Source organism: Protomyctophum bolini (genome assembly GCF_963924005.1).
Source record: "Protomyctophum bolini genome assembly, chromosome: 9".
Classification (NCBI taxonomy): domain Eukaryota; kingdom Metazoa; phylum Chordata; class Actinopteri; order Myctophiformes; family Myctophidae; genus Protomyctophum; species Protomyctophum bolini.
In genome coordinates, this window is record NC_137870.1 from 18,496,604 (window position 1) to 18,513,285 (window position 16,682).

At 41.8% G+C, this 16,682-nt stretch overlaps 1 protein-coding gene across 3 annotated transcripts in view; it reads left to right on the top strand.

Annotated features, from left to right (window-relative positions):
• Positions 1-16,682, top strand: part of arhgap42b (Rho GTPase activating protein 42b) — a 117,816-nt gene that overhangs the window by 46,954 nt on the left and 54,180 nt on the right. For all 3 annotated transcript variants that reach the window (XM_080772342.1, XM_080772343.1, XM_080772344.1), the window contains one exon: positions 13,817-13,888. In XM_080772342.1, coding sequence (XP_080628468.1) covers positions 13,817-13,888 — 72 coding nt within the window. The remainder of the gene's footprint in view (positions 1-13,816; positions 13,889-16,682) is intronic.

A 16,682-nucleotide genomic window follows, 5' to 3' on the forward strand; every position in this document is an offset into this window, starting at 1 on the left:
GAGTGGAAGGGCAGTGGCCTGATGCGCTGGCTTCTGCAGCTGATCATCCTGTCCCTTTGGGGGAGAGAGAGCCTTTTGTCACTGACTGATAGTGGGAAATAGATTTTTTTTCCACCTGTGTGCACATGTGCACATGGTGATTATTATTATTTAATCTGTTCAACTCCCACACCTAAATTGTTCCACCTTTTAAAGCTTGATTCTGAATGTTGAATGAAGGTCTTGCAGGCAGTTATCTAGGCCTTGTGTTGTTCGAGGGGCTTGTTGTTTGTGAGAGACTTTTTAGGGCTTATAGATCTGCTATTTTCAAAAGATTTTCATGCATTTTAAAACTTGTGTATTGGGACAGGTACTTTAACTCATTTACAGCCTAAGTAAATAATTCAGCTGCTCTTTTCACAATACTAATCTCTAACCGAAACATACTAAATGTAATGCCTCAACTCAAATTAATATTTTTGGGGGTTGTGGCCTGTAAAGTACAGTACAATACAGTACACTTTACCTGCAGCAGTGTACAGCCTCTCATCTCAGAACAGTGGTTGTACAGTACAGTACAGTACAGTACAGTACAGTACAGTACAGTACAGTAGGTAATGTGCAATGTCCAAAACATTTTTTCAGGAAAACGATGACACAAAAGAACACTGGTCTTCCCATGGATCCAATGTAGTTATTTAGTCACAAGCAATTGTTAATTGTCTTTCTTTCCCCTTTTTAATGCAAGTCTTTTATTTGTAACTGAATATTTTTATTTTCTATATTGTTGTTCTATATATTGTCTTTCAGGTACTTAAGGTTAGGTTTAGGCATAGTTTTTTGCCCACCTGCACCTGGGAAAAACACTAAAGAAAGAAGGGGTCCCATCAGTTATGACCCTGCCAGGCCAAAGGTTGGATAGCAAGGGATAATTCCGAAAATATCCGATCTAGGGCTCCAGAGTAGCTTGTAGATCTGCTTTTCTTTTTTCTTTTTTTTTGCGTGACTGTTGTACAATGAAATATAAAATAGGACTTGTATAAAGAATAAGACAACTTAATTTTGGATAGCTATAGCTCTAATATGCTGTATTCATCACATACCCATAGCCTTATTTATTAGCTGATAGTGTTATCATGATAACATCTTAATGTATCATTAGTAAAAATCCATTTGGACTACTGCTACTGGTTACCATTAATGTTGTGTGCTACTGTAAAGTATTTTCTGCACCTCTGCACAGGCGAGTTACCGTATAACTCATAGTTGCAACACTTGGAGGGCAACACGCTATTACTCAAAACATTATATTTCACAGCACACTGTATCTGCAGCTTCCTTATTTTAAGCTCACGGTTAATTGCATTCTTTATCATTGTGTAATTCCCCTTTCCCCTGCTTGCGCTAGAACCTTTAGAACTTTAGAAGCTCTCTCTCTCTCTCTCTCTCTCTCTCTCTCTCTCTCTCTCTCTGGCACATAAGTATAGTTCAGTAAAGCATTCTTGGTCTTCCTTTTACAAGTTGCTTTTGTTCGTGTCCAAATTCCAATTACAGTAGCATCTGCTTCATTCTGCTGTTGAAAGCAAAACACTTGCTTTATTTAGCTGTTGTTTTTCCACAGTAACACCCCAGCAAAATGTGTTAACAATAATTTTAACCACTTGTACATCAAGCTGCCTGCTTCATACTAGCGTCATGTCAGGCGATGCACTTGTACATCAAGCTGCCTGCTACATACTAGCGTCATGTCTGGGGATGCACTTGTACATCAAGCTGCCTCACACCACAGAAACATAGCCACAAATGGCTCGGCAACACTTATTTACTTATGCAATGCAAGCTCACAGCGTGCCACTAGCAAACGTGTATATCTGCTATTTTCAAAAGTAAAATGATTAACACTGGCACAGAACCTTTTCAGTTGGGGGTCCTTAATGCAAACGCCTGAGAACTACTGGTGTACATTATGCAGGAGAGTGAACCATGGAATGCCAGGCTGACCATGAGGAAGCACTTCACAATACAGAAGGCCATTGTTCCTAGAGTATAGTGATTTTCAATTAATATATATTTTTACTCAGGGCACCCCTGTAAACAACCCTGGATTACACAGTTTTTTTTTCTTCTTATCTTCACATCTTATGTCATATTATGGTACGTAAATATGCAAATCGTTGCCCTTAAGATAATGTATGTCACGAGGATAACTGGAGAGAATATTTGTTTTCTATTAGAACATACTGTAAATAACTTTATATTTCACATTTAACTACTTGAACCCCAGCATCCCTATTATGGTGGGAACGTTCACCAAAATGAGCAGATCTACAAGCTCACAACGCGTCACAATGTGACACGCTAGTATATCCTCGCTGTTGGGCAGAAACATCTTATCTCTCTCCATAATATAACTTTTTCTTTTTTCTTTTTTTTTTTGTAAATGAATGCCCTACTTGATCATTATTATAGTAAAAAAGAAAAAAATTTGAATACGATTAGAGATGTCATCCTTCACGAGAATGGATTGATTTGGAAATATTTTAAATTTTTAGTATTTTAAAAATCTTTCCAAAAGTCTAGTCAAAACAGTGATTTTCAACCAGTGGTCCTTGAAAAGGTTCCAGGTGGTCCACAGCTAAATGATGGAGAGTTGGTAACCAAATGGACCCTTTTAGATCATTCATTCTTCAGAGTGTAAAATTGTATAAATTAAATTGTTAAGCATCTGCATTAGTTCATTTAGCCTATAAGAAGTCTACACAATTAGATAATGTAGAAGAATTGTTATTTTGATCAAAGTTTGCCTGTTATCTCTCCTATGGCACCAGGGCTGCAGGGCTGCAGCCTGCAGAAATGGAAAGATGGAAAAAACTTTAGTTAAACTTGCAGAGTGACAGATTACTTTACCTGGGTTACATCTTCTCAACTCGACTCAACTCAACTCAACTTTATTTATATAGCACATTTTACATGACACGGTCAACCAAAGTGCTGTACACTACAGGTTCAGAAACAAAAACATATACGTATACAGGCATTTAAAACATGAAAACAAACAGGCATTTAGAATAAATGAAAGCAAAAATATACAATATGAGCAGACATTACAAATGAGACTATTGCACTAATGAAGGGGGCTACTTCAACTGTCGTTAATAAGTGGGTTTTAAGCAAAGATTTAAAAGTTATGATGGACTGGCCAGCTCTGATGTGAAAAGGCAAAGTGTTCCAGAGCCTGGGGGCAGCCGCGGCGATGGCTCGATCACCCTTGGATCTTTTGTTGGTCACTATCACATCTAGTTCTGATAGTGCTAACTGCTAACATGACATAATAATCCCATCTAGTGTTTCATTAGCGCGACGGAACGTGACAAAATAGTCTACAGCTGAGCTTGTTGTGCTGATGACAGGCAGCGCAGCTCGCCATGAACACAGTAACACACATGTTGAAACAAGGTGGTAAAGATAACAAGGGGTGGACAGTGATGTCACTGTTATGCAACACGGAATTAGTATGGACTTGAAGCTGTTTATAAACCAGTCAATCAGTGACATCACTGACGAATCCTTGGTGTTACTCTTCCTGCGACCGATAGCCCCTGAAATCAGGCTTTCACCGTCGTCCGACTCTTTTTTTTCTCTCTCTTTTCTCCCCCATTCATGGGCCCCTTGGGGGCGCTGGGCCTCGGTGCATCGCACCAGTTGCACCGTCGATATTTACGCCACTGACCTTCATATGGAAAAGGTTGAAAAGCACTGCTTTAGAAGGATGAACTAATTTCACTCTGTTCAGAGAACAGCAGCATACCACAGTCACCTGTGCACACATGGCCTGAGTGGCTGAAACCCAGTCTGTTTACATGGAAGGTCACAGAGATAAAGCCACACCTCTGATTGTGTTGGTGCTGATACATTTACTGATCATCATTGTTAATCATGCATCCACAACAAAAAATACACTTTCGGTTAATTACTAGAGTCAGGTAATGTGCAATTTACAAATCATTTTTGTCACGAGGAGATGGATATGACGTTTACAGAAACGTTGACTAGGTCTTAAACCTAAAGTCTTAAACTTAGTAAACTTAGGTGACAAGGGTTGGCTCTGTACTCTGTCCAATGTTCATTCTTTCTCTCTTAAATATAAATGCTGTTCCAGCACACACATCTCTCTCAGGTGGAAACTCCTATTATGTCCAAAACTTTTAAGGATTTTCAAGCACAAAATGTGTCGCTATGCTCCGCACCGTGTTTTGAGCTTGCAGATCTGCTACTTCGGATGCTTTTGTGTGACACTGTAGTACAGTACGATCAAGTAGGGCATTAAACAAGTCAAAATAAGGAGATAAGAGGTTTCTGCCCGACGGCAATGATTGTTGTCATTGCGGTGACAGTGTCTTCTGTGTGGAGGGCAAAGGGGACATTTAGACAAGAGTCACAGGGAGAGCTGTCTGTTGCCGTGCCAACCTTCTAAAGGGAGGTGTGGAAAGTAACTAAGCACATTTACTCAGTTATGTTCAAACTTTGCCCGGTTTCCTGTGCAAGTACTTGTTTACCATTGAGCTAATAGAGCCTGCCTGCTTCCTATAAAAAAGGAAAACAATCACGCATTTTGAAATGTCTTTAAAACAATGTGTATGTTTTGCTGCCGTTACTTTGTGCTCTTACTCAAGTTAAATATTAAATGCAGGACTTGTAACAGACTGTCTGCGTTGTGGTATTGATACTTTTACTTCGATAAAACATCTGAGTGCTTCCTCCTCCATGGCTCGATCTCCCACAGAGCCTGCAGTTCTAATGTTCATACATCAAACTGACTGACTTCAGTGAGCATACATTAATTTAACATATGAAACATGGTCATTAAATATCCATGTTATTTCCACAGAGGCATCCAGGAGTGTCAGCTCTAGCACGTACCGCTCTGCCAGTTTTTTGACAGTTGTGTCTATTTTCAGTGATCGCTGAAAACGCTGCGAGTAGGTTCTTTTGAAAGGGTTTTTTTTTTCAACCTCATTGCATTGTTAGGATACAGATACAGTTACATTGCCTCCTGCTGCTTCAATCTGTTGAATCTTCCACATGACTGAACTGGACAAATGTCTATTAAAGGCATAGTTCACCCCTACAATTATTTTTTTTATCCCCCTATCGATTACTCACCCAACGGAGCCTTGAATTCATTGTTGTGTTTTTGTTGCATTCCTAAGTCAATAATGTGATGACTGGCGGAGTCCGACTCAAAGAGTCACTATGGAGTCTCCTCTGCCAGTCATCAAATTATTCACTTAGTACTGCGACAAAAACAAAATGATCTCCATGGCTCCAGGCTTCATGGGATGTGTAATTGAAATAAGTAATTTTTTTGGGTGAACTATCTTTTTAGTGCAGAACAGATTCATGTAATCGGTGATCTCTAGAATTCTGTACTGGCCATATATGGAGCTTCTTGAGTGTACAGGGTTTGATGAGGTCAGATCAACATTATGGAATGTCAGAACAGGTCAGCTCCAGATCTAAGGGTGGCAGAGGGGGCAGTGTCTTGAGTGTACAGGGTTTGATGAGGTCTGGCCATATATGGAGCGTGTCTTGAGTGTACAGAGTTTGATTAGGGACCAGGTATAGCCGGGCCTTAATTTTCGGGCCTGTTGAGAACTCTAGTTTCCGCCTGCTGCCGGGCACGGCTGCACTAATAATTTTGGGGTGGGCCCGTCTAGAGTTTGAATGGATCGATATCAGTCAAAGAGACATCAAAGAGGAAGGACGGGTGGGGTTGGATCAACAAATGGAATGTCAGAACAGGTCAGCTCCATATATGGAGATCTAAGGGTTTGAGGTCAGATGTAGAGTTGCTGGCCGGCTCCATACTGTATATGCAGATCTAGGTGATGATCATCAGTCTTCTCCATGTATGGCTATCCAGGGTTAGTTGAGGTCAGTGTTGTGATCTTCATATATGGAGATGGCCATATATGGAGCATCGTGGTGTGACGTGTCACGATGCGTGAGTAAATGACGACCATATATGGTGGTGTGACGGACGGAACGACGAACTGACAGGTTTTCATAGTAATGTGTGAACTACTGTCACAATTATTGAGAACGCAGTGATTGCGAAGGCAGTGAGCACTTACTATGAGACCTAGCAGATCATGTGTGTGTGTGTGTGTGTGTGTGTGTGTGTGTGTGTGTGTCTGTCTGTGTGTCTGTCTGTCCCGCTATCCAAATATGGAGTGTGTTGCATCAGCAATCACTCGCTCCATATATGGGTACAAAAGGGGCCAGGTCCACTCAGCTCCATATATGGGTACAAAAGGGGCCAGGTCCACTCAGCTCCATATATGGGCACAAAAGGGGCCAGGTCCACATATACAGTAACAGCGGGACAGACACACAGACAGACAGACATGATCTGCAGGGTCTCAGCTGTGTTCCCTTCCCGCGTTTGCGCGTCTTACTGGTATCTTTGAATATTCAAAGATTTGCACACATTTTCAAGATTAAAAAAATAGCAGATCTACAAGCTCATAGCATGGTACAAAGTGACGGCTTGTATATCTGCTATTTTGGAGTAGCCAACATACAAATGGATAAAGTGGTTAATATTATTGTGATGCTGTATTATCATTTCCCCCTGGAACCTCCCCAAGGAACCCTAGGAGAACCCTAGGAGTCCCTGGACTAATGATCTAGACAGCTACGTATATACATAGACAGCTATATACACAGATAAATTGACTCACTGACAGACATAACTTAATACTTTCAGCGCCATTGCCCTTGATTAAAGTCAATTGAAGCCTTATTTTGATACTGACTCTTAACGCCATTGCCGTTGATTAATGGAAATTGCGCTTTTATAGTGCATTCGATCGATCGAGCCATAATGCTACTTACGTTAGCCGGTTAGCTAGCTATATTGTTAGCACAGCACTGGATCGTCCGATGGCATATGAATATGAATTGTGAGTGACAATGATAGAACAAAGTCTGCAACCTCGGGTGAATTATACACATGACATATATGTCATGAGATAGCTTGAAGTGAATCAAAGTGAGAGATGAGAGGCTGCCAATGTTTATAAAAGTTAGAATATTATGTCTAAATGAGGTTTCTGCCCCGACGTTATCAATGTTGACTGCGCCCTGATGCCACAATGACACTTTTAGTGTCTATGTTACAGTACTCCAGGGCCAGGCTCCTCAGTAAAAAACAAAAACCTCAGGCGATCGCTGTCACTGAAGCACGTTATTTACTGCGGGAAGGGTGAACTTTTCTGAGCAGAATTAAATCTCACCATATCTATTATCTACAATCACACCCAATACAAAACCCCATGGCATGGTCCCTGAGGCGTCAACATTATGTCAGAGTTGCATAGTTAGAACTTAGAACGAATGGAAAATAAATGTCTTTCTCCCTTTTTTAACACAACTTGAGCTCTTCTATATTGAGTCTCTACTATCTGACGACATGGTTGTGAAATGTGCAGTTTTAATATAGTTTTGGATTGTCCCCGGCGTCGAATTGCAAAAAAGAAATGTGACCAAAGTTTTGAGTAGCATGTCAGCGACGCAGGGGCCTCAGGAAGAGAGACATTCACACTGTTTTGGGAGGCATAATAAGGCGGGCCGGAGGAATACGGCCTTAATACTTGAAATAAAAGTGTCTTTGTGTAATAAAATTGAAGGGCCATGTTTTGCACAATAACAGTCTTCTTAATATGTCTGCCCACGATCTCTGTGATTTATACAGTACGTTTGTTAACCCCACAGTCACTGATACTAAAATCGAATGTTTTAATTTAAATTTTTCGATAAATCTGTGACTTGACACGCATACTATTATAAAACGAAAATAAAAAGATTTTGAAAAGAAAGAAATTGAAGATAAAATTAAATGCATTAGACACAGTATTACGTTATACAAAATGTAAGTGTACTTCACATAAAAAAATGCTGTGCAATTCCTCCCTGAATATACCCTGAATCTGGTATTAAAACACACACGCCATGCAGATAATCAGTATGCAACACCTACAGTATTGACATTTGCGTGTTTCTATTGCACATCTCGTTGCTGTCGAGAGGAAAACTTGCATCACCATAGTTCATCTTTCGTCTGTTTTGTTCATAAATAAATGCCATGCATGTCGTAATATGACACTGTTGCAGGGGGAACTAGTAAAAATAGCAGATTTATAAGCTCACAGTCACAACACATCGAAATGCATAATGTACTGTAGAAATTCCGCCGTACGATAATGCATAAATTCCAGCGTACACTTGACAACACAATGGAGCCAAATGGACCAGGAGGAGCAAAGCTTAGTCACTCCCTGGAAGGAAGCGCTGCAACACTGGGATCAATATAAATTAAACTTGGATTGATCGAAGCCGCCTGCACACATTCTGTCTTCTAAAGTCTCCCGTTAATGCAGTAGACACACTAGCAGGGATCTTTAGAAATTAACTTACAGTGAAACGGATGTATGAATTTGTACGACAGGTATTTGGAGGTGAGTGTGTGTGTCCCCCCCACACACACACACACACACACACACACACACACATTCAATTCAGGGTTTTTATTTTCTTGGGGGTGGGGGGGTTGGGGATTCATGCCTCTGGTTTTGGCAATAGTACCGTACAAAGTATCGTATGAAGGGTTAAGACAATTTCGCCCTTTATGTTTTACTTTTATTTTTTACAAATCCAACCCAGTCTAGTCTACGTTCATTCTTCAGTAATTACCGGTATATGTTCAGGAGAGATATTTCCCATGATCTAAAGCAGTAGTTCTCATAGTGGGGTTCATAACTATTACGATATTGGGGATTCCATATGGATCCTAACAGGTCTGCAAGTGCACTACAAATGGAACCTTACGGGTCCATTTGTACACTGGGTTATGGTGGTCCTTGTCAATTAAAACGATTGAGAACCACTGCTATAGTAATGGTAAACTATAGCTGATGTGAAGTCCACATACCAGCTCTGACAGTGTAATTAGACCGTTTCCCCAACGTTGGATCAGGTTCTTCTGATTCCTCTGGTTTCGGATCCCAACTCTAATCATGGGCCTTGCAGGGGCAGTCCTCCCGGCCCGGAGACCCTGGGTGTTTACTGTTCAATCCGTCTGATGACGAGTGACTCATTTACACCTGGCTGTCGTCCTCAGCCCTGTTCTGATTGGTTTCTTGAGATGATTAATTTGTTGTTTACCGACTCTCACAGAGGTCATCTATTGACTCTTCTCTCTCTGTGACACAGATGAGAGCCACCGGACACCACAACAAATCGGTTGACCCACTGGCCTGACTACATTAGTGCCAGGTTGACTTATTCGTTTTTTTTTCCTGCAATGGCTGAGGTGATTGTTTTTGTATACCACACACATTTCTGAAGAACAATCACTCTGTCCAAGTGGTACAGAGTAAAGCAGTTGCTTCTCTCATTCACACACAGACGGTGGAGGAAACCGTAAAAGACAATTAGGGGTTAATTTGCTGAAGGACACCTGGACACTAACCCAGGGGGAGCTGGGGATCGAACCGGGAAGCTTCCGATTCCCAAGCAGCTGCTCTGCCTCCTGAGCCACTAGCCTGGACAAATATGCAGATTAGTTGTGATGGGATTTAACTCCCTCCGAAGTGATATCAGTCCAGCCATGCCAGGCCACCCAGTCACTGCCCCACGGCTGTGTCGTCTGATATTTATGTTATGCTTACAAAGCCCAAACTCCATTGAGCCCTTTCAAATGTGAGATTCCAGAGCCAGTTCACTGAAAATTAATTATCATTTTTTTGTGTGGGTGGGTGGGTTTGTGGGGTCTTGGGACATTAGAAAACTTTGCTCACCCATTTATGAACCGTTTGTTATGCTGAATGAATAACAAGTAGGTCATAATTCTGGAGTCGTATTCAAATTGTCCAGTGAATGTTGAATTTGAATGATTTTTTTATTTCTGTAATAAGGCTTTACCGCGTTGGCAGCCTTGTGGACTTCGTTGAACCAAAAAGTGTCAGAATCCTGTAACACACACAAGCTTTAAACCTCATTACTGTCACACAGTGTGCGTTTTTATGCATGTTATAGTCATTGCCGGGTAGAGACCTTGTATGTCCATAACCTTCACCTTAACGCTTTATATAGGTTCAATATTAATGAAAGCCACAGGCAAACGTAACTACTTTCACATCTACAAGCTTGTAAATCGGCCATTGATTCACCAAAACAAAAGAACATACAAAAGTTGAACTACTAAAATCTGAGTTTTCTGCCCCACAGTGACACCATACAGTAGGGAGTAAGCAAGCCTATCACTGTTAAGGCTGTACTCATACATTCTGAGGTGTACTCATTCAGTATGTAGGTTATTTCAGAATCTACAAGACACAGGGAATTTACAAATCCATAACTTTAGCCAGGGTATGTTCTTCCTAGCAACATCCTTGGGGATTGACATGCAGAGGAGCGTAGTGTTTCACACAGGTCTGAGCATGGTGCCCTCAAGCACCTGCAATTCGGTGTCTGGCTGAAATAGTTTTATTTTTAAAGTAGTTTGGGGGGAAAAAAGGAAATATCCCATAATAATCAATCAAAACAAATCATTAGTCCAGGCTGTCCAGCAGTGACGTAGGTAAGGCATTTACCTGCCTCAGAATCCCAGCCTAATAATTATCCGTTTTCAGTCTACACCAAGAATGATCATTATATCGGCACTCGGGTGGCGCAGTGGTAAAGTAGCTGCCCACCACCGCAGAGTGTGGGCGTTCGAATCTGCCGTGGTGCATCCGGCTTTGTCGAGTGACTATACAAACTCAATTAGCACGTGTTCAGGGAGAGGGTAAGCGGGCAGGGAGGCTTGATAATTGTCCCAGCACGTACTCCTACAGGCTGGGGTAGGCACCTGTCAGCATGGAGCGTTGGGTGGGAAGAGTAGGCTCGACAAAGGCTCTCAGTCCTCCCGGTGGGGGCTCCTCATTGGCAGGTGAGCCAGTAGGCCGCAGTGGCAACACATACATGTTCGTGGGGGGAGGGGTAAAAAGCAAACAACCAAAAGGTTGTTTTGTCGTCACCTGTGCATTGTGATGAAAAGTACTACTGAAATAATTGGCTTTCAATCAATTCACAATTCACACTGACCCGTTAGACTGCAAACTGAGGAAAGCACTTTATCACAGCAGGGAATGTACATACGGAACACTGTACACTGCTGTCGGACAGAATTCGGATAACATTTAAAAAAACAAACTCACCCTTCATGTGTTAATTTTCTAATACAGGGGTTCTCAACCCGTTCTCAACCCCTGGCAATATATATAAATGCAACTGAATGGCTGGAAAATGGAAAAGAGTTTGAAGAGTTGGTTAGGTTAAGCCACACTAAATCTGAACACTGAAGTCCTTAAACCAGAAACCTAACCTTAACTCAGGACCTTCTAGGTGTGAGGCGACAGTGCTACCGACTGCGCCACCTGCCCCTATTGTTGTTGGCACATTTCAAATACTTTGATTTTACGGCCACTCCTCCATTGTTTTTTTGAGTGCTCAGATCTTTCTTCTGTTTCAGGTTTTGGTTCCCGTTGATGCTAGAAGCACCAATCTACCTTTTTAACTTTTATCTCCATCGAGCACCTGGTTGATCTCTCGCTCCCTTTCTCTCAGATAAAAATACACGTTTGGTGTTAAACGCTAAGCGTTGCTTTTCCTTTGAAATGGTGTGAGCATGTTTGGGAGAGATGCGATGGCTGCTATTCTGGGACAGTGAAAGCACATTGTGATGAATGGAACCAACCAAAAACGAGAGAGGGAGAGAGATTGAGAGAGAGAGAGTCGGAGCGAGACAGAGAGAGACAGACAGAGTGAGTGAGTGATAGAGATGAGAAATGGAGATGGGATAGTGGAACGGGTCCATCTAAGCAGACACCTCTGTAAATTAGACGTGATGTTATAGGTGCATTATATATGATATTATAGGTGTTATTGAGCACAGGCCTTCGTTTATCACGGACACTCAAGGTGCAGAATAACACTGTAAATCAAGCCAAGGGGCCGTGTCACAGATGACAGCCCCGCGACCCCCACAGACCAAGCGGCGGCTTGCGTTATGTCATCTGATCGGGCTTGGATTAAAGCCACTTTAGTTTTATTTCAACGGCCTACCCAAGATAGGAGCAATGGACAGTAATTGACACAATATATCTCTCCTCTTTACCGTTTCTGTCTGAAATAAATTTGCAATACATTACAGGCTCCGGTGGAGATGCGGTGGTCATGATATAGTCAGAGAGAGGTCATGTGTGACGTAATATACCTCGACTTCCAACCACTCAAACAAAGAATGGCAACAATATGGGTGGAAACCAAAAGCATTACTTTTCAGGAAATGGGAAAAAAATAAACTGTTCTAATAATCTCCCAAGAACAGATTCTGAGCTGTGCTACTGAATCTGTTGGCACTCGGCAGGAGCTTTCAGAATGTGTATTGGGGATTAGTGGGACCTCAGGAAGACTAGAGGCTCTTTCATGTGTTTCTAATGGGGATCCTTTAAATTAACTGTTTAAGCGCCAGTGGGCGGGCACCAATGTAGGCTCTGAGTGCCAATTATAAAGTAAGAAAGAATTTGTAATTCTATTATGCATGTAATGTGCATGTCATCACCTGTACAACAGATTAGAGGAATTTTCAAAATATGGATGAAAAAATAAATAAAAATAAAATCAGTTTTTGCTGATGGGTTCCCAGATTATTGGTCTATAATGACTAAATCGTATTTAGTCCATTGGTGCAACTCCCCATATACAGTTGGCCACGCCATTTGTGTCTGTATAGATTTTCAGACATTTAGACATTTCTTCAATTGCTTTTGCTCCTACAGATTCTGTCCATATATCATAATAATTGGCACACAACTGCACAAACTCCAAAATCTCAGTAGTAATGGGACAATGTACATTTTGGACACATAAGGTTTCCTCCTGAAAGACATGACTTACAAGCTATTGTTAATTTGTTAATACTTAACCACTTTCACTTTGTGAGCTCGTAGATTGCATTTTTGCTTCTTTTGTGCTCTTGTATGTATGACGAAGTAGGGAATTAATCTCCAAAAAGAAAATGTAAAAAGTTGAATTTCTGAGATTTCTGAAGGTTTCTGCCTGACAGCAACACCAAACTGTAAATGCATTGCGACCATCGGCTGTCCTTGGCGGTGTCATATTTCAGCTATGGTTTGACAATACTGCCGTTTTCATGGCTCGCATAAATGCTCCCATTTTCTTGTATCTCGCAGGAACATTGGTGGAGCGCTTTTGTCTGTTATCTCCAGCTATAGAGGTTGGCTCGTTTTGGGGGGTTCTTCGCGGGAAATGTATTATTCATTGTCAACGGTTTTAAAAAGATGAATGTGCTAAATGTGATTGCTCTGTATTGCACTCGTGTTCACATTCACTGGGTCCTATTTTTCAATTGAAGCGTTACCATTTTTTTCTCTCTGTGACATCTACACAAGCTGAATATCGTTGCTGTCGGGAAGAAAACTATTATCTCCATATTTTAATTTTGTGTTTTTTTCATAAATTAATGTCCTACATACTATAGCATCACACACAGGTATCAAAAGTAGAAGATCGACAAGATCGGAATGTGCTAGGTGACCTGTTTGAGTTTGTCGATCTGCGCCTTTTGCTATTTTTAACAGTTTTGTTCTGTTTCCATCCGACAAAGACAAATCACGATACAGTGCAGCGCTGTTGAGTTGTTTTTCTTTTCTACTTATTTATCGGTCTGTCAGTCGCTCTTCACATTTTGCTTTCTTATTCATTTTTTCAGATTCAGAATGCGGACGACGTCTTGATCACGCCCTTGGAAAAATTCCGGAAAGAGCAGATAGGCGCTGCCAAGGTAAGACTGGGCCTGCATGTCATGATGGATTGATAACATACTGTAGGACCACAAGAGAAACATAAAGCCCTCAGGGCTTTTTGTGTTATCCTTATAGCATTATTGCATTATATGCGTCGGGTTCTAAACTCGGACAACCAGTCCCCTTTGAGTAGTATTTTATAGCTATAAAGAAAATAAATAAGCCCCAGGGAAGCTTGTTTCCATTCTGGTCCATTATACTAAATTCATCAGTAAGACATACAATACATACATTACATTGCATAATGGTAAAAGCTCCCGTAGAAGAAAAGAGATCTATTTACACAGAAAGTAGGGGGAAGGGGCAAATTGGTGGGGGTAGGAATCTAAGAACCGATGCAATTTAAGCCATCATTTTAGCTTAACTTGTGTGCATAGAGAGTCAAGATCTATAACCTTCCAGCCAGGTTTGTAATTCTGAGTGTGTACATATGAGAGTCCACCCCCCATAACTCTCATGGCGGTCTTTGAAATTAAAATATGTTTGAGAATCGTTGCTGTATACAACTGATTTTAATCTAAAACTAGTACTGCATGTACTTTACTGTATCTACTGCACATATTCCGTACCACAGTCAATATACCCCCTTGTCAGTCGTTAAAATTAACCTATCACGCAACCGAGAAAGGAGAACGCAAAGACCCCGCGATCATAAACATGGCCATCTCCAAAGGTATTGTTCAGAAATGTTGAAATTGTGGGGTTTAATATGATTTTCAGAGGGGGGATTAATAATTTGTACTGTACCTTCAGGATAAGCTGACATCTATTAGCCCATAGAGGATCTGTGGCAAGAATGGTCCCCTTTGCTGCACACACGCACATGTACACGCACACGCACATGTACACGCACACGCACATGTACACGCACACGCACATGTACACACACACGCACACATACTAGGCACGGAGGTGATGTAGTCATTTGCTCTCAATCCTTTTTGAGAGCAAAAAGATTTCAGATGTTCGCAATGAACTTGAATCTGTTTATTTTCTAATGATTGCACATTAGCTTGGCATCCAAAAGCCACACACTTATTCACAAACCTAATTTACAAAACTCTTGTATGTATAGCACTATTATGATCATTAGCAAGCATGACAACAGCCATGCTTTGAACAATATGTTATCTCCAGAATACAGTCTGTCTGCTGCATGTCCTTTTCCCATCAGAGATGTCTCTCAAATCCAACAATCGATAGCTTTTTGTTTGTTTTTTGCAAATGATGTACCCTGCCCAGAGTCAGTGTCTCTCCCAAATGATGTACCCTGTCCAGAGTCAGTGTCTCTCCCAAATGATGTACAGTACCCTGTCCAGAGTCTCTCCCAAGTCATCCCATGATTCTGCCATAATGAACTGTCTCCACTGCACATGCCCGGTGTCCTCTGCTGCGTGCGTGTTTAACAAATCGTTGGCGTTACTATATATATATATATATATATATATATATACGTATACATACAGGCTCTAATGCAGCGTGAGGCGTGGATTAGATTCCAGAGCCCCATGGCCTTTGCTGCATGTCACTCCCTGTCTCGCTCCGTTCCCTGTCACACTTTACTGTATTATCCGAATAAAGGCAGAACGGTCCCGCCCATTACAAAATAAAATAATTGCCGATCTACAAGCTCATAACGGCACTCTTGTGTGATATTGATATACGAGGTTTCTGCCCCCCCCCCCCCCCCCCCCCCCTCTCTCTCTCTCTCTCTCTCTCTCTCTCTCTCTCTCTCTCCCCGTCTCCTATTTCCTCCGACCACTTCCTCCTAATGGCCTCTCTCCTCCCCCTCCATTCCACTCCACTGTTAAACATTAGAGCAACTACATTGAGATGAAAGGCAGGGGGAGGAATGGGGATCACGAGGGGGGAGGGGTGAGGGTGCTGGACAACTTTTCTTGCTTCTTCCAGGAATCCTGGGAGACATATGCAGGCGGTGCTGACTGACCCCTCTGCCATGTTGGGAGGATGATATCAGACTGAACCAAGTGGGGGGATATAGTATAGCAAGCCTCTCTCGCCTTATTTGGGAATTGCTGCGAAATAATCCCTGTGAGGTCACTTGAACTGCAGGGCCCAGTGGGCTTCACCGCAGACAGGCTGAGAGCATAAGCTCATCCATGGCCACATAGTGGTGGTGTCGGGCAGAGACCTCGTATCTCCATATTTAGTTTGTCGTAAGTGAATGACCTACTTTGTCGTACTACAGTGTCACACAGAAGTAGCAAAAAGCTCACACCGTGACATGTTCAAAAAGGTTTGAAAAATCTTGAAAATGTGTGGAGAATCTTTAATTATTTTGATAATTTACCACAAATAATATTTAACCAAAAAATGCCCACACTGCCAGCATTGTCGTCCATGTGTTTGTACTCAGCTTTAAGTAGTCACAGAATAGTGATCTTCACTACGATTACACACCGGTTCATTGGTAATGAGAGAACCGTTCGTTGCACATTCTTTAAAAAAAACATTTGAAAAAACCTCCATTTAATCCATAGTTGGAGCCCATTGAAGATTGAATGGTGATTGCGGAAAAAATGGACCGACACAAGGAAGAGAAATATGAGAACGTAAAAACATTCCAAACCGTGTGGGGGTCCCCGGAACATCCAGACCCCCATAAATGGGCCCAGGGTGCCTGGCCGGTTCTGGCGAGCTGTCCCGCATCTGAAACGGTTGAGAAATGACAGTTCATGTGTGGGGGTCCCCAGGGGGTTCCCTCTACTGTAAGCCTACTGTACTGTCACTGTACTGTACTGTCACACCCAA